We start from the raw sequence: 24,066 nt of genomic DNA on the forward strand, positions 1-24,066 counted from the left end.
TATATTAATTTCAGACAGAACAGACTTTAGAACAAGAAAAAATTATCAGATAAATATCTAGGTAGGCCCAAACTACTAAAATACTTGAATCAATAATAAACAACCTTTCATAAAGGAAAGCACCAGGCATCCATGGTTTCACTGTTGAATTCAACCCAACATTGACGGAAGAAATGATACTACATTTTCCCACAAGTCTGTCCAAATGAGAGAAGCATGGGGAATACTGTGTAACTTATTCTACGAAGCCAGCATTACTCCTATATGAAAACCACATGAAAACACTGCAAGAAAGGAAATTTACAGACTATCTCTCATTAACATAGTTGCAAAATTCCCAAAGGAAATTAGAAAATCAAAGCCAACAATGTGTAAGAAGAATCATACAACACAGCCAACTGAGCATTATACAAGGTTGGTTCAACATTCGAAAAGTCAATTAACATAATCCACCATGTCAGCAGGCCAAAAAAGAAAACCATATGATCACATCAATTGATACTGAAAAAGTGTTTGACAAAATCCAATCCCTTCTCATGAGAAAAACTCTAGTAATAGAGGGGAATTTCCTCAATTTGCTATGGAACATTTACCAAGAAACCTACAGCTAACATCATGCTCAATGCAAGGATTACCTCCTATTAATACTTCTATTCAACATACTGTGGGAAGTATTGTTAAGATATCAGTTCTTCCCTATTTGATCTATAGGTTCAACCTGATCCCAATCAAAATTCAAGCAAGCTAATTTATGGATGTTAAATACTAATCCTAAAGTTTACACAGAAAGGCAAATGACCCGAAATGGTTAACACAATACTGAAGAAAAAAGTTAGAAAACTGACAGTACCAGACTTCAAAACTCACTGTAAATCTATAGTAGTCAAGACAAAATGTTATAGGCAAAAGAATAGACATATAAATCAATGGGACAGAATGTATCCAGAAATACACCCACACAAAATAGTGAACGGATCTTGACAAAGGAGCAAAGGTAAGTCAGCAGAGGAAGGATAGGCTTGTCAACAGATGGTGCTGGAATGGTCTAGATGCAGAAGAAAAAAGAATTTAGATATATAGACCCTACCTCTTAACAAAATTTATCTCAAAAAGTTCATAGACTTAAATGTATAATATGATACTATAAACATCTAGAAGGAAACATGGGAGAAAATCTACATGACATTGTATTTGGTGATGAGATTCAGATACAGTGTAAACTGTGTAATCATGAAATAAAAAATCAGTAAGTCAGATTTTATCAAAATTTAAAACAGCACTGATAAGAGAATGAAAAGATGAACAACAGTCTAGGAGAAAATATTTGCAAAACCTATTTCTGATAAATGACTTGTATCCAAAATACAAAGAATTCTTCAAACTCAACCATGAGAAAACAAACATCCCAATTAAAAAACTGGTCAAAAGATCTGAATGAGGACTTCCCAGATGTGATCAAAGAAAGGGTTTTTGTTTTTCTTTCAAGTTAAGTATTTTGGTGGGAAGATTATCTTGGATTATCCAAGTGAGCACAAGAATTACTCAGGTCTTTGTAAGAGGGAGGCAGAAGTCATCGTCAGAGAAAGCAGTGTGATAACAGATGCAGAAAGATGAGGAGGCATGAGGATGAGCGCAGGTGACAGAGCGGGAGCTCTAAAACATTAAGCTCCTGGGTTTGAAAACGGAGGAAGGGGTCCTGGACCAAGGCAGGCAGACAGGAGAAAATGGATTCTCCCCTGGAGCCCACAGAAGGAACCGTTTGTCAACATCTTGACTTCAGCCCACTGAAGTTCATTTTTGACTTCTGATCTGCAGAATTATAAAATATTGTTTGTTATTTAAAGTTACTAATTTGTTACATTCCCCCAAATCCCAAGCTAGCCTGTCTGGGAGGGACCCTTCACGTGGTCTAATTTGAGGGGAAGCAGATCCCTGACTTGCTACAGTGTTCTAATTTTACTGTGCTTTGTAACCACCACAATAGGAAACTAATACAGTCTGACAAAACTGCTACATTTTCCCACCAACTCTAGATAAACGGCAAGTTTCTCTGCTCCTTGGCCATTGGAGTGCACAGAGTGCTTTCCATCACCCTTTTCACGGTTAGCAGACTGTCCCTCAGGCCTTTTTCCCATCCATAAACAAACACAGCCCCCTTGCCACTTACTTAAAATATCTCCCACTATTTCTACCTTCTAGAGACTTTTTTTTAATTTTAGTTGAGCTATTCATTGAAAATATTTTTTGTTATATTTTGACCTTCATTTCCAAATAATTGCTAGATTCAAAAGATTCAAAAGGAAATTGTGAACTATTCAGAAAAGGGCAAAAATGAAACATAAAATAAGTGCAGGAAAAGTGGTACTTAAAGAAGCATTTAAAGACACAAAGGTGGATATTATAAAAGAGGAGGTTAAAAATAAACAGAATATCAATTCATTCAGCTCCATTTTAAAAAGCGAAAAAACAAAAATGTGAGATTATTTTATTTAAAAGAAATAAATTATGCACATATCTTTAAAGAGAAAGTACTCATAGGAAGGAAGAGGACGTGTAGTTCTTTTGGAAGGGAAAGAACAAAGAATAAATTATACAATGGTGAGAAAATTCCCAAAGCACACAAAAAACATGAAATCATATCAATATCTGAAAAATTATTCACTTTATTAGAACAGTGTGTGAAGGAATATTAAAATTAAGGAATTATAAATGCAAAAAAAAGTGAGATTTACCACAAAACCAAGCATGTAACATCCTTAGTAGTTCAGTATGAATAAAAGGATGAATCACTGTTTCAAAAAAAAAAAAAGAATCTAGAGAAGGAATTAGTTAAGGGATGTAAAACCTAAAATTAAAGATATAGGAAAATGAGCCAAAGGAGTTAATTTTATCAACAAAACTTTTTTCTCAAAAAATAAGACTATAATAAAGAAAAATGAAACAACTGGAATTTTGGCAAATAAGATCAAGAAAAAAACAGAAAATGTAACTTGAAGCATTAAATAGGAAGTTGTTTATAACTATTGGTGCAAATAACATTAAATTTGCCACATAATAATTTATAACCATAAAACATGAAATCTAAGTGACTAATTTCCTAGAAACATATATTATAGAAAACTAAACAGGTAAATAACTGCCTTCAAACTCAGAAAGAGATATTATATAAAGAGGGCTTTATGAGTGGGTTCTGCTCTACCTTTAAAGAACAGATGACTCACATCTTATTTAAATAATTTCATAGAAAAAAATATGTAAAGTTTCCCAATTTTTCTGTTACTTAAACCATATAACATGTATTGATAAGGACATTCTTATTAACCACATACACTTATGAATAAGGGTACAATAAAATGCTAGCCATCAAACCTAGACTGTTTAATGCCTGATATCATGTCATTGGAAGAAAAGATTCCAATGATTAAAAAAAGCCAGGGAGAAAAATACTTAGAATCAAACCTAATAAGAAATGTGTAAGGTCTGTGTGAAGGAAATGATAAAAATCTACTGAAGGTCATAGAAGAAAACTTTAAAAATGGACAGCCATATCATGTTCTTAGATAAAAAGTTCCAATGTTGTTACGTTGCAATATCTACTTTAATCTGCAAATCTAATGTAATCCCAATGCCATCCTCAATTCATAAGAAAGAGAAAATGTTGCAGGGTGTAGTGATACACACCTGTAATCCCAGCAGCTCTGGAGGCTGAGGCAGGAGGACCACAAGTTCAAAGCCAGTCATAGCAACTTAGCAAGACCTTGCCCAAAAAATATAAAAAAAGTAAATAAGGGTCTGGGAATGTGGCTCAGTAGTTAAGTGCACCTGTTTTCTATCCCTGGCACCAAAAAGAGCAAGAAAATGTCTAAGTATGATCCAATTTTTAAAAATTAAATAATTATGGCCAACTAGACACCAAAATATATGAACACAGTGATTTTAAAATGAGATATTAAGAGGAAAATAGGCAATAAATTGCTAGAAGTCAAAAGTCAAAAATGTTCCCATCTAAATGGAAACTAATTTTGGTTCGTATACTCTTTTATATTAGTCTGTAAAGAAGAGCCTATTAAATATATGGTACATTACTTCATATCATGAGTAAAAAATTAACTTCTTAGGAATTAGAGAGCTGGACATTAAAAAATAAGTAAAACCAGAGAACTATCTAAGAAAATATGAGATATTTTTATAATCTTGGAGAAGAGAGATGAACAAATTTGACTACATAGAAACATAACTTTTTTTTTAAATAAATGAACTTTCAACAAAAAGGCCAATGACAGACTCAGATAAAATGTTTGCTGCACAGATAACATACAAAGGATTAGTATCAAGGATAAAACCTCGCTACAAAGCAGTGAGGAAACAGGAGACTTTGAACACACAATTCACAAACTCTGAATGTACTGAGCATAATGTCTGTGGTGCTGTGCTCTGATACTGAAGGATCTATTTCCCCAGGGCTGCAAGTGTTGCTGCTCTCAGCCCGCAGGTACCAGCCCTCTGGGAATTGCTCCCAGTGGAAAAGACTCACCTCACCCAAGAGTAGCCCTCATCCAGTGACCGGAGGATCCTGGGCTCTGACCACCATGCTCTCACTTGGACAACTCAGAAAAGTCATCTTAGCTTCAGAGATCACCAGGGGTCAGCTGAGGCCTTATTTGTGACTAGTGGAAGCCAAACTTCTCCCTCTGCCTATCTTGCTTTCTCCCATCCTTCCAGAAGTTCATGAAGAGAGTATTCCTTAGTAATTCCTGCACCTTAATCTTCAGTTCAGTCTCTGCTTCCCGGGACTTGAGCTACAAGAGCCGGTGAACATGAAAAGATGGCTTACCTCCATCCTTTAATTAGGGGAACGTAGATTTTTAAAAAATCAAAGGTCTTATTTTGCCCATTAGATTGGCAACCTTTTCAGACTGGCAATATTGAGGGTTGGCAACGGTGAGAAAAAAATCTGCATTTTCATACACCAACATAAATTTCCATAATCTATCAATTTCACCTCTTTGTACTTAGAGAAACCCAGTATAACTGTATAAAATGACATACATAAAGTGGTACATTGAAATTTTTAGTTTTAATAGTAAAAAAGAAAAAATGGCAAACAATAGTATATGTACTGTTTTGTATCTTGCTCAGAATTTCTTCTCTGGGAAACCAATCCATTCTGTATCACTTAGAGATGAGATGGTGGGGCTGTCCGTCACATTGCTTCTCTATTTGGCATAATGGTGAGCACAGGACCAAGGTCTGGTCAATCAGAGCATTTTTTTTCCTGAGACACAAGGATAGGGCTGGTTGTGTACACAATCCCAAGAGGGCCAATCTCAGATCTGCCACAGAACTGACCAGGGGATGTGGGAACAAGGGAACTGGGCAGAAGTTTTGGTAAGCCAGGGCTTCTCAGTGGCCACCTTCCCTGGTATATGAAGAGGACATGTCTGTGAAATGATATCAACACACACACACAGGGGCTGATCAAGAGCCGGGAACACTGATATCTGAAGCAATCCATCCAGTGTCCACCCATTATGCTTCCACTTCACTGCATACATCCTTACTCTTTGGCTTTGCTAAGCAAGTCATGTCCTCAGTTTTGTTAAAACTAGTGTAAAACAAGTGTCTAAACTTTGCAACTAAAAGAATAGGTGGACTACTTAAATAAATGATAGGATCTGCACATGAGGAGTTAGAAGTGTTCTCTGTCGAGAGTCGAATTGTAATTACTGTAGGCTTTGCGGGTTGTATGGTCTATTTCACAGCTAGTCAGTTCTGCTGTTGTTTCCTGAAAGTGGCCATGCCCGCACTTAAATGAATGAGTGTTTCTGGTTCCCACAAAACTTTGTTTACAAAAACAAGTCGTAGGTTAAAATTCAGCCCCCAGGAAGTAGTATGCTGACTTCTGTTATACCATGGAACCACGAAACAGTGAAAAAATGAAGTCCTAGTATGTATAGATCCTAATGTCTGTATGTATCCTAATGTAGCAGGATAATATTTTGAAACATAAATTTGTGGTTTTTCATTCTCGTTACTTCTTTTAAGCTTTCTGCATCAAGATCTTTGCAACTGCAGGTACCCTGTCTGAATTACGTTTTTCACCAGTCCTGCATGACCTGCTTACTCCTCCTCTAGGCCATTATAATGTCTCCTCAGTAAGATTTTCACTGTCATGCTATCTAAACTCCTTTCTTGCTTGCTTTAGGTTTCTCCTGAAAGTTCCACAAAGACAGGAATTTTAATCCATTTCATTCACTATCCCAGTCCTTAAAACAGGATTGAGCACAAAGTATGTGCTCAATAAATATTTGTTAAATGAATGAATCATGACAGTAACATTTATTGAGCACTTATTATGTGCCAAGCACATTGAGAGCTCTTTCTGTGTATTGATAGTTACAATCCTCCACTATTATCTCCATTGGCTGTGTACCTAGGCAGTGACAATGCTGATGCCAATTTCCTCAAAGAAAGGCCAAAGAGCAGAAAATATTTTTAGCTTTTCCTTCCTGAATGGGCCCTTGAAACCCATAGTGAAGATAATAATATTTAAAGACAACATTTTTGTTGCAAGATCTGAACTTTAAACCAACAATGTAAAAAGGTTTCCATATGGCAAACAGCCAAGTACCCAAAGGATCTGGAGCATAGAGCTTACTCTTAAATGATAGTTTGGGATGATATTCACTGTTAGTTGTGCCCTAAAGGAGAGGACAAGACACCATTGGTGTAGTCAGGAGATTTCTCAGGACAGGAGAGCAGTAGAATGGGTTCTGGTGTGACCCAGGAGGCATCTCAAAGCAGAGAAGACCTCAAACTCTGTTATTAGGGGTGTCCAGGAGGCTGAAAGCTTGACACAGGAGAAGCAGACCGGACCAGAGCAGTTAACAGTGATGACCACTTGAAGGTCCAGGGGAAGGCCGTAGGGAAGCCCAAACCCCATGATTCTCTCAGGGTGGCAGTGTGGCTGAGGGGGAAGGGCAGCTCTGTCTGGTGGAGAGGTTCCCAGAGCAATGGGCCTGAGTAGAAGAGACCAGGTTGTGATGGAGTCAGCTCTGTGGAGACAAGCAGACCAATCCAGCAGAGGTCTCCATTCCAAAGCCAGAACACATAAGCCTCCTACCCCCATCTTACGTCACCTGCATGAGAGAAGGATTGACTTTCACTGAGTATTCTCTACTGGACACTGAGAGGAAGGTAGAATTTGTCTGAGTTTAGTCTAGAGGAGACTCAATCAAGGTTTTTGTAATTCAACTGAGCTAAGGCTAAATTAAGTATAGGATAGATAAAGAAAGTTACAAAAATTTTGTACACATGACATTTGCCATAAGGAAATTCATTCCTGTTACTCCAACATGGAAAGATCTTCAAGGCATAAAGTTAAATAGAAAGGAATAAATATGATTTCTTTTACGTTTAATGAAATAACACATACAGTGCATTCCCATTTTATAAAAGCAAACATATACTAGTGTGTGCACATATATATGCAAAGACAGGACCTTGGAAGACCTACTAAGACAGCAAGGGAGTAGAGGGGAAATGGGAAAATGGGAATTAGGGGTAGAGGAGTAGAAGGAGAGACTTTCCCTTTTTAGTCCATGCACTTCTGTACTGTTTGACTTTTTAAAGGAATGGATTTAATTTTGTGTAAATAAAAAAACGAAATAAGCAGATGTTGTTATTATGCTACATAAACTTTTTTTTTTTAACTCAAGCACCATCATCTTTGGCTCTGCCCATTCTACTTCCCTTCCTTCCCCTTCCCCCATAGTTGGGCAAGTGGTTCTTCCTTCCTTGGGGCATCCAGAGCACCAACCCTAGGGTCTTGCTATGGCATGTACCATATGGCACTGAAAATGGTTGGCTTAAGGATTTAGCATCTCCACCACACTCTGAGCCCCTTGAGAGCCAGAGACATGTCTTCTTCACCTTTGTGCTGAGATTCTTCTAGAATTTCAATGTATATGTGATGAACCAAAGAGGAAAAAATTATAATAAACCTATTTCTGACTTCAGTCCCTGAGTTCTATTTTATCAAGTTTTAAAATACCAGTACTATGACCTACTTAAATTTTGATTTTGAAAACCAAGATAGAAAAAGCTTCAATTAATAAAGGTAAAAACAGGATTCTTCATGAAAAGTATATTTTATAACATCTACCAACTCTCCAAGGGAGAGCCAGGCCATATTTAAGATGAAAGCTCAAATAAAGGACATGAATATGATAAATAATCAACAGTCCCATTTATTTAAAATTCAGGCTCAGATCTTTATGTAACAATGATTTCATCTATAGCTTCCTTTTAGTTCGATACTTGAATGCTAGCTAGCAATAAAAATATGTAAGGGAATTAAAAGGTGTTTTTCTGAGTCATAAAGCCCAACTCCACCTCTCTTGAGATTTTACAAGTCTTGAGAAAGTTGCTAGGAGAGGTCTGGGGTGACAGGAGGAAGACGAGATTAGATACATGAAAGTAGATAGCACTTTACACTGGGCACCCAAATCTGAAACTGTGAGAAAACTCTGGGACAGAACTTTGAGATCTTTTTAGAGGTGACAGAGGAGTTGCAGTGGATTTGTGGACTCCAGCACACACAGAGGTGGGATAAAACTCATAGGTTCCCCTGGTTTGGGAGCATGAGCTTGAGGATTTCGATGGATTTGGGGTGGCATTAAAACACGCCTACAGACTGATGGTTCTGGGGGCTGCTTCTGCTTCTGCTTCTGCAGGAGGCTGCAGTGGCTAATTTCAGGAACTGAGAGCAGAAAGGAGGAAGTGGAAACAGCTTGGGTAGCAGTCAGAATCTCTCTGCGACCCCTGGTTCCTCTTCAATTCTTACCCCTGGGATGACAGACAGGAACTACAAAGGGTTAATTGACGCAGTCACTTGGTACTAATAAGACAGGCAGAACTTTTTCCTTCACTGACTTTCAGGGCTGTTGCTTTGCATTGTCTATACAATTCTCAAAGGCAGTGGAGACCACACACTTCCCCATCTCTGACTATTGGACCCAGCAGCAAAAAGATGGCTGTGATAATTTTCCTGACCGTGATCTCAAGATACGTTTCTTTGGATGTATTTCAAATATATACTTGAATAATTTCTCTAGATTTTCTTTAGTGAAGCATCAGTGTGGTGTATATCATATTTTAGAATAAAAATACCTCCATTCAAACAGTCTTTAGGGAGGATTTCGCCCTAGGTGGCTTTTTGTAAAGAGCAGGGTGCCCCTTGGCTGCAAGCCGGTTAAAAGCACAAAGAAGGAGTGACTGAGATCTTCTCCCTGTACGCCAGTCAGTATTGAGGCCTAATTTGCACTTTCTCTACCTGAACCACTACTGCCCCTTATAGCCAAATTTACCTATTTCCTCCCATTATCTTTATTGCCAAGACTTAAGTCCAATCCACCATCAGCTCTTACCTGGATTTCTGTAATCATTTTCTTATTTGTCTCCCTATTTTGACATTTAGGTCTCTTCAATCTGTTTTCCACATAGGAACCACTGAGATTCTTTTCACAAAAAATTTCTCAGTTTCCTGTGGCACTGAGAATAAAATCCAAATTCCTCGCCTGGTTTTCCGTGACCTGAGCCCTGCCTGCCTAGCCAGCCTAGTCCTCCTTTGGGTCCTGGTACAAGCTCTCATGCTGGCTGAGCCCTCTGCCCAGGCAGTTCTTCACCTCTTTCTTTATACAACCAACTCCTTTTCTTTCAGATTTCTAGATGTCTTCCTTGGAGAGGCTTTTCCTGAATATTGTAGCTATTTTCTCTTACTACCTTTAGAACCCTTATTCCTATCTGCAAATATATGGCTGTTTACTTGCTGGTAGTCTTTATCTTCTCAGACTGTAAACTCTACAAAGGAAGAAATCATATGTAGTACCTAGCATGTTATCTGGGACATAGTAGGAACAATCAATGAATACTAATTGCACAAATGCATCTTTCTTATATGTAAATGAAAAATAGCTCTGAGAGAACAAAATAAAAACAACCTCCTTAACGGTTGTCACACTTAACTCTTGCTACAGTTAGGAGTTGGGCAAACTCACAAGTATTTTGCAGGGCTTCCTCTGTTCCCAGTATAATCCTTACCAGCTTCCACAAACTTGAGGGCCCCTTGCTTCCATCTTCTGTACATGATGGTCTCTTCCCTTGACCAGGACATACAGCTCAGGATAAAATCTCATTCCTTTGGTTTTCTTGTGTACCATTGGCTTCTGGTCCGAAGGTCATACCAATTTGTATAGGATACAATCTTCTGTCTTGGTTGATTTTCTGGAGCTATAACAAAATGCCTGAAACCAGGTAATTTATAAAGAATAGAGATTTATTTGGTTCACTAATCTGGAGGCTGGAAAGTCTAAGGACATGGTACCAACATCTGCTCACCATCTGGTGAGTGCCTTTCTGTTGTATCATGACCATGGTAGATGGTGTCATCTGGTGAGAGAGCAAGTGTGCTGAAGAAAGGACAATTCTATAATAAAACCACTCCTTGATGATCCATTAATCCATAAATGGATTGATCCATCCAGGAGGGCTGAACACTGATGACCCAATCACCTCCCAAAGGTCCCACCTCTCAAATATTAACCTATAACTTAGGGGATTCAATTTTCCATGCATGAAATTTGGAAGACACATTCAAACCACAGCAATTCCCTTCTTCCCAGAGCATTTAAAAACTACCTTAAGTGCTGGGCATTCTTATTTCCACAGGTTTCATCCCTTTGTTGTATCAAACATGTTAATATACAATCATATTCCTACATTTAATATAACACTTTTGCTGTAAAATACATTAGAAAAGATTTTTATAATTTTGCTTATGGAAGTTTTGGCTATGATTAACTATGGTTGGCTATTATCTTTATCAATCACTATGTATACTTAAAAACTATCTCACAAATTGCTTGCAAATATTATCACTTTTGTATTCTAAATTTGAATTTAATAAACAGTATTATGTTTTGCAGATATTAAATCAAGTGATTATTATTTGTATCAACTTTGCAGTCCTCTTTTGAGTCAATTTTTTCTTTTTCACATTTTGAACTTTTTCCAAGTCCCTGAAAAACGCAGGCCCTCTGCATTGGGAAGATGATATCCAGTAGTAAAATGATTCTTCTTCTATTTTCCTGTTCCCAACCTTCTTTCTTAAGAATTCTTTGCAAACGCAGGAGAGATTCTCCTCCTTCCCACATGGAGGAAAATGACCTGTTCTACTACAGGCTTACTTCACCTTTGCCTAATCATAAAATAACTGTAATAAATAGCAAGGAGCAACTAAAAAGTTCATCTCTTACAGAAATTGGATTAATGTGTTAAATGCCATTATCATGTCACTTATTTAATAATGGAAGATAGTTGCATTTTTAAAAATCATTATTATAAAAGTAACACATTCACCTTGTAAAAGTTGGAAAATGAAGAAAAATATATTTAAAAAATCATCTATAATCCAAACTGCGCCCTTGATACAGCACTGTCAACACTATGATGTATTTTCTTTTAGTGTTTCATATATATGCACATATCGAAACAATATCATATATACAATTTGTACTCTATTTTCACTTACATTACTATTAGTGACTATAACTAGCAATCAATAATGATTAGTGATTATTCCATCACATATTCTGTGAATGATAAATTTGGTTTTGATGCTCTGGATTGAACTCAGGGCCTTGCACATGATAAGCATACACTCTACTACTGAGCCACACCCCCAGCCTGCAAATGGCATTTTTTGGGGGTACACAATAGTCTACCATATGGATCAACTGGAATCTCTTAATTGCTTTTCTAGTGTTGGAAATTTCTGTTTCTATTATGAAAGTGCATGTAATAAAAATATAATGCTCTGGAGATTGACTCTTGTCTTCCATATAGCTTCCTGTCTTTCAGGGGGCTAGCTTTAGTTTTGGGGCTCTGCTTGGAGAATGGAGAAGAGGAGGCAGGCTGAAAATTATTGGCCCATTTGTGAGCCCCTCATACCAACTCCAATCTCTCCATAACAGGCTGACCAAATAGGTGCCAACTAACTGGTAAATTCCTGGAATTGCTGCCACTGTCCAGGAAGTCCCAGCCAGCTATCAAAGCCAGAAGAATCACCATTAATATTTTAATTGAAATGAAAAACCCCAACCAGCTGGTGCCATACCCCAGTCAGTTCAGAAGGTGTTTGGATAGCACGGCAGACCCTGGGAACCCCCATATAGCAAGCTCTGCCGCATCTGTTAATATCTCTTCCCAAAGAGAAACTCACATGTCACACTTGAATTTTTGAAGTCCGCTTACCGTATTTGGATCCTACTCATTGCCTTTTGGCTAAATTTGTCAGTTCGTATACTTTAATAATGGTCTTCCAAAATTATAATAATTTCAAATATCAAGGCTCTGGATGACACCACAGAAGACTGAATAATTATCCAACATCTTGCTCTGTTTTCTGTATCAAGAATGAAAAGCAGAAATGTGTCCAGATAACACTAAATCAAGGGAATTGCTGATTTCCTCTCTTCATAAGGAATTCTAAGTGGAATTCTTCAATTGATGAATTATTTTTTGATAAAAGATTTCTATAACAAAAAAATCAGAACATCTATACTATTTTAATCTCCATTTCTAGTACTATGCCTTAGTCATCCTAAAACTTTAAACATACTGCTTATCATTGTTTTGGTGCTGGGGACTCATTCTGTTTTATGATATAATAAGTGAGTTGACTATAGTAAAAGAAAGCAAAAAAACAAAACAACAGCAACCAGAAACAATGAATTCAGTACTGGTAGCCTTTGTATCTTTCCACTTTCTATTTTCTTCTTTCTTCCTAACGAACTTTGCTGCTGGGGCATTTCTTGCAACTTCGATGACTTTGGTGACTGGGTGAACAACCAGATAGTTCAAATGCAAAAGGGTGTGGCCTGGGGGAGTCAGGGACAGAGGGAGCAGGTTCTTGACTGACATAACCACATGCCTCTCTTGAGGCCCCACTTGCTCTTATCTCTAGTCATGCCTCTCTCTTCAAGACCTTTGATAACTGCTGGTGGCCTGAGTTCCCCAGTCCTTGACAAGGTAAGCAAACCGAACCAGATGCCTAGTCGAGTACAAGCAGGACACACCAATTATTTCGATGTCATGCAAACATCAAAGGAAAACAGTGATCAAATTGTTAGGTTGTTAAATTCATATAGTGTTCAGCCCTGGATCTGAAATATTATGTCTAACCTAGACCATTTCCCAATTAAGTATTTATAAGTAATCTTGCACAAACATTTCCTGACTGTGGAAACTTTACCTATAAATCTGTGAGAGATGAAATTTTCCTTTTCATTTATTTACCAAAACTTTGCTGTAGGTGCTATGGGGAAGGGAATACACTAGGTTCATGAGGAGGCTCTATTAGTGGTTACACCCTGGACTTACCTCTGAGAGTTTCTTGGGCTAGGGTTGTAGCTTGGTGTTATAGCACTTGCCCAGAATGCAGGAGGCATTCTGGGTTCAATCTCCTGCATCACCAAAAATGCTAGGCACAGTAGCACAGGCCTATTATCCCATTGGCTATGGAAACTGAGGCAGGAGGATGACAAGTTGGAGACCAGTCTTGCCAATTTAATGAGACCCTCTTAAAATAAAAAATAGAAAGAACCAGGAGTGTAACTTGGTGGTAGAGTGGTTTGGGGGTAAGGAAGGAAAGTGCCAGTTTCTTGTCTCCCAACAAGTCACTTACATTTCTCTAGAGTTCAGTTGTCTAGCTAATATATACAATTTGAGAATTGGATTAGGTACTTTTTGAAGTCATTTCTGTGATTCTAGAACTTCTGCATCACATGCTCTCCACAGAACACAAAGATAACATGTTAGATTATTGGCAAAATCATCTAATGATGTATTTGTGAATGGCATCGTGTTAAATGTCATTCGAAGCAAGTTAAATCACCCAGAATTCTGTCCTTTAAAAACCACTAGTCTCTTCCTATCTGAAAATGCCACCTGGATCTTCATCTCCGAGGTTCTGCCAATTGGCCTCTCACAGGGATGACATTGGCCTCTGCTCTCCTCCGTAGCTTGCCACTCTCCTCTTGAAACCTTGCCTGACAAAGCCACAGGTGTCCATTTCCTCTTCCTGTAGACTCATTTGGCACTTTGTCATCACTAAATTCAGTTTTATAGCATTTGCAGAAAGTCATTGTCTTGCATTATTAATATACAATTAAGTATAGCATAGCTATTGTGAAACAAATAAAGTGCTACGGAAGCACTGAAGTGAGAGGTTTAATTTCAACAAGGAGGGTCAGGAAGGCAACAAGGAAGAGAAAATATTTGAGCATCATTGTTTTCAAGGGCAGGATCTGGTAAGGGGGTTATATGGAGCAGTGATGAAAAGCAATAATCCATGATCGTGTGATGCTTTTAAGCCTGGGACAATGAAAATTTGTTAAATAAATGAACTTCTAATTGGGTTGACTGAATGATATGAATGCCATTTCCAACAGAAATGAAGCAACTTGTGTGAGGCTGAAGATGCTAAACTTGGTTTTAGACGTCTTTGTAAAGGTGCCTGTGGACAAAGGATGCAGACATGTTGAGCCAGGCATTTCTCTGACGTCAGGGGAGAATTTATGGGTCGTCTGTGAGTCCTCTACACTTTATCTTGTGTTGTTTGGTTTACAAAGGGCCTTCACGGCCATTAGCTAATGTTGATTTTTATTCTAACGAACATCCTGGAAAGCAGTCCCTAACATATTTATGTCTAATTATACCCATTAATGCAAAGAACTGAGGCTCCGAGAGGTTAAATAATCTGATCAACCAAGTAAAAGGGCTACAGGTGAAGCCCATGTCATCGTACTAGAAATTTCGGATTTTTTAATTTAAAACCATGAAGAGTGGTGATGAATGATTACAGGGAAGCAGATATTATTTTGGACGACAGAATGAAGGAAGTCAGAAATAACACGAGGCCTTCGGGCAACCTCTGTGTTTAAAGAATCAACCCAAGGGCTGCCTCTCCCCTGGACCACGGCCCCCATAAGGGATAATATTCTACCTTTGTCTCCCCTGATAGAAATAAGCGAAGAACGGGGGGTGGGGCGACGGGGTACAGAAGGTAACTACTTGGAGTAATAAGGACAACAAAAAGCAGACCTGCCCAGTGGGTGGGCTGAATCGCAGGAAATGAATGGCCAGGCTGGGAATTACTGGGAAGCCGGTTTTTAGACATGCTTAGAATGGCAGCTGAGGTGACCAGGTATTCCTATTATGGAGAGCAAATAGATTTCCATAGAAGAAGGGGAGTACACTAGGAAGAGGGGAGGGTTGGCAAGGAGTTCATAGATGCATCCGAATCATAAGGTGCAGCTCGGGGCGTGATTGTCTTGGCCAAACCAAGGGCTTTCCATGAGGAATCCAGGGGTGGGCTGGGAATGGTAGTTCAGTGTAGTAAGTGGGAGTCTCTCTTCTGCATAACGGACAGTGTGGGAAGGCCTGTCAGTTAAAGCCACAAAGGGATTAATAAGTCCATTTCAGGGGCACTCTGGGAGGCGGCTGACCACGTGCCAAGGTCCCTTCCCTAGGTACTAAAGAAGCTCTTGTCTCAGTGCAGCATTTCGGGTCTCACGAGCTCTCTTGGCCCTTGGCACTGGTAAGCCGCGGTTCCCTGAGTCTGCTTCCTTCCGCTGACCCACGCCTCTAGGGACTCCCCTCCTTGGACCGCCCCCCACCCCATCCTTTTCTCCTTTCTTCCCGGGGAGCGGAAGGGAAGGTTCTGCTGGAGTCTTCGTGGCACCGCGCTGCACGCCCACCGCGAGGCCTCCCAAGCGGGCCAGGAGCTGCTGGCCGAGCTCGCTTGAGCACAGACGGCCGCCTGGCAGCCGCGGAACGGGAGCCCCAGCTGGAGGCGGAGGCGAAAGGCGCAGCCTAACGGTCCCGCCGCCGCGCCCCGCCCGGCGGCGCCGCTGCTGCTGCCCGCCCGCCCCCTGCGTCATGACGCCGGCGCCCAACGCGGAAGCCGCTCGCGGCGCGCCTGGTCCAGCCGCGGGCTGAGCGCGGAGCCGCGGCGGGCGCGGGAGCCTGACCGAGCGCGAGCCGAGCGCAGCCTCCTGCCCCAGCCGGGCGGAGCGGGCGGAGCGGGCACAGTGAGCGGCGCCGAGCTGAACACGCGGGCAGCGGCGGCGGCGGCGGGCGGAGCGGGGCACTGAGCGCCGGGGCCGCCGCCGAGGGGATGCGGCTGCCTCCCCGGGCCGGTGTGTAGAGAGGGCGGGTCCCCGGCCTCGGGAGCGCGGCGGTGGAGGGGACGGAGGCGGCCGCCATGGCGACCCCCGGCAACCTGGGGTCCTCCGTCCTGGCGAGCAAGACCAAGACCAAGAAGAAGCACTTCGTAGCGCAGAAAGTGAAGCTGTTTCGGGCCAGCGACCCGCTGCTCAGCGTCCTGATGTGGGGGGTAAACCACTCGGTAAGGGCTTGGCTGCGGCGCGCAGTCCCCTTCCTTCTCCTCTTCTTTCGCGCCCCCCTCGGTCTCCCGCTGCAGCTGTTGCGGGGCGGGGAGCGCAAGCCGGCTGGGTCCGCGGGTCCCTAGCCCTTTGGCTGCTTGCCTTCGGAGCTGCCCACCCGCCTTGGTGCCCCTAGCCCCAGGACGTGCGCCCGCTTGTCCGGGCAGCCCCGAGCCACTTGCGCCCTCTTTGGACATGGAACCGGGTGCGGGATGAGAGATCTCCTCTACATCTGAGCCCTGCGCCGGGTGCCAGTGCCGTCCTTCATCCGACCATCCGCGGGTCGGTCCCAGCAGCTAGGGAAGTGGGAAGTTTGTGTGGGGCACAGCTCCTCCTCGGCTGTCAGACCAAGCGGAGGCTGCGTGGGGACCGAGTAAAGGCATCGCTCCCTTGCTCTCGGGGCAGGGGGCGGTGTGGCCGCCGGTGTCCTCAGTGGGAGGGCAGGTGTACCTGTTCCAGGCAGGGCAGGTTCAGAACCTCCTGGGAGGACAGAGGTGAGACTACTGGAGAGCTAGATTTGGGGCAACAGCTTTAGTGCTTAGATCCTTTTTCCCTTTAAAGGCAACATTAGTGGATACGAGGAGCTTTTTGGCAAAGAAAAAGCCAGTGTAAATATGGCACTGGTGTTGAGCATCTTCTCTGCTCCTCTCCCGCATCGCGCTGTCGCTGAGCCGGCTGAAGAGCTCTTGGCGGGGAGTCTTCCTCCTCACACCTCCTCCCTCTCCTTGGGGAGCCAGGCAGAAGTCACCGACTGCGGAAGGGCGGCTGGGGCGGTGACAGCTGGAGGGGTCCCGGCGGACGTGGATGGAAGGTGGTCTTGAGTTGATTGCATCCGCTTTGGGGTTTGTTTAAAAGGCCGGAGGAGAACGCCTTGGAAAGGTTAGTTTAACACAGCCAGGAGTGGAGGAAGATGCGCCGCTGCGGGCTATGCGGACTGCGGTTTGAGGGTCTGAAATAGTCTCCTGCTGATATTACCGCGAGAAACTCCTGCAGCTTTAATCTACTTAGATATAGGATCAGGAAACATGATAGGAGCTTTTGGCTGAGCCATGAAAGTTTAAATAAGCTTGTGAATTTTGACCGTGACCTTACCCACTGCAGTTAGCGTCTGAGGAAAAGTGTAAGCCTGCTTTCTGTGCTTTTGATTTCGATGGATGCCGGTGTGTCCTTTTCAGCGTAAAGGAAATGACAGAAAATCATGTGTGTTTTTTGTTTGTTTTCACTCCCAAATTAACAAAGTTGCTTAAAATGGCTTGTAAGCGTCGTTTTTTAAAAAATGCATTTTTATTCCCTACTGAGTTGGGGAGAAGGAGAAATAATATTAGAATTGATTGTGTTTATATGGAGTGACTTTTTTCAAGTTGATAAATTATTATTTTCTGTCAGATTAATTACTGTTCCATTGAAGTTCATTTTAAGGTCCTGACAATTTAACCATTAGGAATGTAGGCTAAGCTGTTAAGACAGTATATATTACTGCCCAAGAACTCCCCTAAGTTTTAGAACAAAATGAAATGAAACTTTTCCTACATAATAAGTCTACAATTTAGTTTTGTTTAATTTTGGTAAGCTTTTTTTGTTATATTGTTAGTTGAAGGTCCTTCACTAGAGTAGGACCTTAAAATAAAAAGAGGACATGTACTGTTAGTGCTTACTCATATTTATGGATCCTTTTTATCTGTTTTAGAGTTCTGGTGTTTTAGACCAGAGAGTGTTTGTGTCTCTGGGTTTGATCTAGTAAAGTGTGTGTCAACAATATGCTGCTGAAAAAAATGTGTGCTCTCTGGGAATTAGTCTGAATTCCATTTTACTTTAGAAAAGCCTATAACTCGGCATGATTTACTGTAATCATTTATGTTGTTACCTTATATTTATGAATTGCTACATTTGTTTCTTGAGTTTCTTTCTAATTGGAAATACTGTGAAACTACTTTAACCTTATAAAAATCATGTATGATTACTAGGTAGTAAATTTAGTGTTATTTTCTTTTACTTAAGAGAAGTTAGCATTCACAAGTATATACAGCCAGAGTACTGAAGATTTCATAGTGTACAATGTTAGCATGTTATTCATTCAGTAAATATATATTGGGCACATACAGTGCCAGCCACTGTAGGAAAAGTTGCTAAAACATCTCTCATATTTTTGTCCAGATATCTTTGTTTTGAAAACTCTAAGTTGACATAAGAAAGGTCTGCTTCATGGACTATTTTCAGATGTCTATTTTCATTAATATATTGTTTTTTTTTAAAAGAGAATGCAGTTGTATATAAAGATGAAATCCAAGCACTTGGATGATTGAAATAAATGATGATTGATGAAATCTGGTTGATTTCATTTTAGGTGACAATATGTGGTACCAGATGTTTTATTATGACCTTCTGTGCACTAAAGTTTACAGAATAATGTGAAGATAAATATGTCCAAAGTATTAATAATCTGCAAGCTCAAAGGGGAATGAAGGGAAGGGAGGAGGAGGGTAAATGGGAATAGGAAAAAGAGTAGACTGAATTGGACATCACTTTCCTATGTTCATATATGAATACACTACCAATGGAAACTCCACATCATGTACAACCACAGAAATGGGATCCTAATTAGAATAAGTTACACTCCATGTATGTATAATATGTCAAAATACAGTCTACTATCATATATATCTAAAAAGAACAAATAAAAAAAGATCAAATGATTGAAAACCTCAAAAAAGAATCAGTGAGCTTAGTGAATGTGAATATGAATATGAATGGGGACATTTGAGAAAGCATAGTAGAGAAGGAACAGATAATTTGTATCAGACAGAATCTTTTTCCCTACATTTTTTTTCTTGTGCTAGGGTTGCTTAACCACTGAGCAACATCCCCAACCCTTTATATATTTTTTATTTTTATTTTTTAAAATATTTTTTAGTTTTCAGTGGATTATTTTATTTATTTATATGCAGTGCTCAGAATTGAACCTAGTTCCTCACACATGTGAGGCAAGGACTCTACCACTGAGCCACAACCCCAGCCCCACAGTCCTTTTTGTTTTAAGACAGGGTCTCACTAAGTTACTGAGGCTGGCTTTGACCTTGAGGTCCTCTTGCCTCAGCCTCCCCAGCTAGCTGCTGGGATTATAGGCATGGTCCACTGTGCCTGGTCCTATATTTCTAATGTGATCAGAATTAATGAAAAATGATTTATACAGCAAATTATTTAAAAATTTCTTTGGACTATTTATAAAATATTTAGAAATAACCATAAATTTGGAGTGCTAAACTGCATATTTATTTTATCATGTAAGCATCTTATGATATGATTGGGCATCTTTCTCTTGCTGAGGTAAAAATCTCACTGGATCTGTGTTCTAATTCTTTCTTTAATTCTATCTATTGACCTTGGTGTGTTAACCTGTTTTTGCATCAGTGTATCTGTTAAGTGAGGTTATTGGACTGAACGATTTCCAAGTTTTTTTCTAATTTCAGATTCAACCACTTTTACAGCCTAGTAGGTGCATGACGTCATATTAGAACTTATAGAAGAAGTAATAGAATATTGTAAACATTGCATTACTATGATAAGCTGGCAAATGCATCAGCATTCAGGGAGTTTTCAAAGTCTTGACTAGAGGTGAAGGAAATCTGTGGTGATTTTAAGAGATTGTGAAGTAAGCGTTTGCTAGATTGATTGTAGTTGGACTGTGTTACAGTCTATTAAGTCAAAGTCTACTTGATTGAAATGTTAAAAACTTGCAATTAAAGTGAAAATGTACAAATCCATTGCAGTGGTAATGAAAATCTTGATTTGGGCAATGCTCAGTGTCGACAATAAGCCTGCCATTGTGTGGTTAATTTGATATGTTACTGCTTTCTAACTTAAAAATACCCATCAGTGAATGGACCAGTGCCAATTTTTATTTTAAGTATTTTAAGCCGAGAATATAATTGAATACATAAAGGAAAAGATGACTTAAGAAGGCAGTTTTATCTTGTTACTTTTGGAATTAAACTAAAAATGATCAGGCGGTTAGCTTCTTAAAATGATATTTTAATAGTGTGTGGAGCATGTTGAATGATCTGAGCCAAGACTTGTTTTAAATAGATATTCTAAAAGATTTTTATACACAGAAATATGAGGCTTTTAGAAATTAGTATTTAAAACCCTATTTAAATAGCCAAAGAGAGACATTCATCATCTGTATAGAGAAATTGTGGAGGATGTAATGCTTGTTTAAATCAAATAAGTTATTTGGGGGGTCTATCACAATAGAAGGGCAGATGAGTAGTCAAAATCATGAGAAGATGGGACTTTGGGACTTTCCTGCCCATTTTGACTTCATTCTTCATAGGCCAAGGAACTAATGGTTTCTGAAATTCCCATTTTGTCATATGTACTCCCTTAGAAAGATTCTGCCTGGTCTGGGCTCACTTGTAGCCTGCCCCTGGAAAAACAGATATGAAAACATGGCAGCATCTGCCTGGTAGAGTTAGGAAAGAGCCCTCAAAGAAGGGAAAGGGCTGGCAGGCAGTTTTAGCCCTGTGTTGTAGTTATCCTGATGTCTCTGAGTCCTGCCTTTGGAGACCTATAAGGGCCAACCTTCCAACATGGTGCCTTGGTTTTGTGAATTGAGAATATACAGTTTTCCAGGTAGAGTATTTGTAGCTTGTATTCTATTCTCAGCAAAGATGGGGACTTGAATAGCATATTGGAGAAATCGTGATTTCTTGATTTCTTTTAGGTTCATAGGTTTGTATTTGTGCTCTGAAAAAAAAAAAGAAGAAAACTGGGTTTTAAAATGATGTAAATGACTATGAAATTTTATCGACAATATAATATAATGACAAAATAAAAAATAGTTTGAAGAAACTCATTGAAGGGAATCTAATGAACCATTCATTCAAGAACTAGTCTGCTCACACTATTTTTTCTTCCCTTTTCAGAGGAAAGAAGCACACTAAGCAGACATACATGCAGTTTTATTGGGGGAAGTTACTTAATGCTCTAAAACATGGAAATGTATCTAGGGGATGGAATACAGTTTCTTCTCTATTATCAGATACCTTAGCATGAACTTTAGTATTCAGAATGCTCCCCAAGGCCAGAGGATCTGCTGTGCCTTTTGAAAGATTGCAAGAATTATAATAAACCAACAAAATGTACCTCAAGTTGACAGAAAATGCACTTAACCCAAAGAATTAATTCAATTAGCATACACTTTGAAATACAAATTTTGGAATTCATAGGAATTGATGCAGTTTGGTAGGTCAGATTAGGTTCAAATCCTGGCTCCATCATTTATGGGCTCTTTGAAAAAGGTTTTTAGCTGCTTGAGCCTTGAGTTACATATTCTTAAAATGGGGACAGTGATGATTTTGAGGTTAAATGGATTAATAATATTTAAGGCCTAGTACTGTAATTGACACATAATAAGTATTTAGTAGGTGATGCCTAAAAGGATAAAATTCACATGCTGGTATCGTGTTAATAAGCCCCAGACCAGTGCTTCTCCAAATTTAATATACATGTAAATCACATAAATCATGTGGGGCTTTTAAAATTCCAGTCTGATGGGGATGTTTTAATGTGTTCTCAGGTGATGCTGATACTGTTGGTCCGTGGGCTGCACTTTGACTAGCCAAGCAGTAGAAGGAATAGCTTAAAAGTAAGGAGAAATGTTTGGAATTTGTCCCCTGACTGTATGTGATGAATCTTTAGAAGAACAGGGACCCCAAAGTGGAGTTAGAAAAGTTAGGAGAAGGTATTGTGTATTGGGAGGATATAAACATTTTTCTTTTATAATTTAAGAAATTTTGATTTGCAGATGATGGTGGGTGGATAGTCCAGTTATAATATACTATGGGATGTTGAAAGGTAGAATTCAAGCTCAGGAGCAAAACAAGGGCTGGAATAGAAAATTGTTCATACAGAGTTGGTGGTTAAAGCTATGGGGGTAAATTAGAACTCTGAGGGAGAGGTTGGAACAGTGGGGACAACTTTGAGGGAAGGTCAGAGAAGAAGGAAGAAGCAGCAAGAGAAAATTCAGCAAGGCAGCTGGAGAATTAGATGCTCCTGAGAGCATCATGTTTGTGGATGCACTCTTTGAGAATGGTTGATTCAGGAGTGTGTGTATGTAAAACCTTAAAGATAAGGAATGAATGAGTGAAGTAGAGGTAGCCCCTCTTTTAGAAGGTTAGAAATGGAAAGTGAAAGGTGCCATTTAATTTAGGAATTCCTACGTGTTCTCCTTGGCCCTATCTTTCTCACCTCTGCTTTTCCTAGCCAGATTTACTTTCCTCTTCCCTAGACTACCAGGGTTCCTATATCCACCTTTATCTACCTTTCCTTTCCTTTTTGATGTTGAGGAGTCTTAAAATTGTGTGAAGGCCATGGACCCATTCTCAGACTAATGCTCTTAAAGAAAATAGAGGTTTCATCCTGTCAAGTTTACAGATCCCCCAAATTCTATACAGGGACTATTTGGGATCTCTAAGAACTTGTGGGCAGTTAAGGACCCTTGAAAGAATAAGATGGGGGTGCTCTGGGGTAAGAAATGGGAGAGAGGTTGCCACAACCAGGAAGAATACTATATGGGCCGAACACGTGCAGGTTGAATTCATTCCTGCTGGACAGACAGTGCCTATTTTGTGGTGGGGGTCAGACCCATGCCCTTAGCCACTAGGCTGGGCTGCCCCAGCTACTCGTGTCTTTCCTATCCTCAGTCTTAAAAGCTGTTCTTGGATGGACACATTAGTAGCTATCAATATGGGGCGGGGACTGCTTGAAAACACTTTTTTCCCTTTACAGAAAGAAAATCATTGCTAGGTACAAAGCATGTGGGTAGAGAATCAATATATAACCTATTCATGAAACGTGTTTTTAGGAGTTTTAAAACAGCAGCTTACCTACAGATGAGCTTTTAAATGCTGTTATAGTTTTCCACTGGAAGTGGTTAAGATCTGAGCTCTGAAATCAGTGCTTGGTTGGCTGTGTGACTGCAGCAAGTTATTTATATAGCCTTTTGGTTCCTTGCTTATGAAAGGATGTAAAATATTATCTACTGCAGAGGTTTGTTAGGTGGATTAAATGAGCATAGAGGCTCCTCTACTTAGTGTGGCTTACCTCTCGATAACCCACCAGGAGTTGAAAATATTTTTAGTGCATTTAATGCACCTAACTTCTCAGACGTCACAGCTTGATCTCACCTACCTTAGACCTGCTCAGAGCACTTACATTAGCCTATTGTTGGGCAGAATCATCTAACACAAAGCCTATTTTATCATGAAGTGTTGAATAGCTCTTGTAATTTATTGGTAGTGTACTGAAAGTGAAAAACTGTATGTTGGGGACTAATTGTATTTCTGAAATGACTAAATAATTACTGGAACTTAGCAAGTTCTTAATATGATAGATATGTGCACAATTAACTAGAGAATCAAGACTGCTGGAGGTGAATGGTATGAAATAGGGTGAGTAGTGTATAGGCCTTGATTAAGAAGACATTGAGTGGTTGGGTGTGGTGGTGCATTCCTGTAATCCCAGTGGCTTAGGAGGCTGAGGCAGGAGAACTGCAAGTTAAAGG

At 40.0% G+C, this 24,066-nt stretch overlaps 1 protein-coding gene across 1 annotated transcript in view; it reads left to right on the plus strand.

The window, feature by feature from the left end:
* Nucleotides 1-16,074: 16,074 nt before the first annotated feature.
* The window catches only part of PIP4K2A (phosphatidylinositol-5-phosphate 4-kinase type 2 alpha), a 155,315-nt gene continuing 147,323 nt past the window's right edge, over nt 16,075-24,066 (plus strand). Inside the window, exon 1 of the mRNA XM_079106343.1 lies at nt 16,075-16,468. Within this exon, the coding sequence (XP_078962469.1) occupies nt 16,325-16,468 (144 nt within the window). The 5' untranslated portion in view covers nt 16,075-16,324. The remainder of the gene's footprint in view (nt 16,469-24,066) is intronic.

This window comes from Sciurus vulgaris, assembly GCF_902686455.1.
Source record: "Sciurus vulgaris genome assembly, chromosome: 12".
Classification (NCBI taxonomy): Eukaryota; Metazoa; Chordata; class Mammalia; order Rodentia; family Sciuridae; genus Sciurus; species Sciurus vulgaris.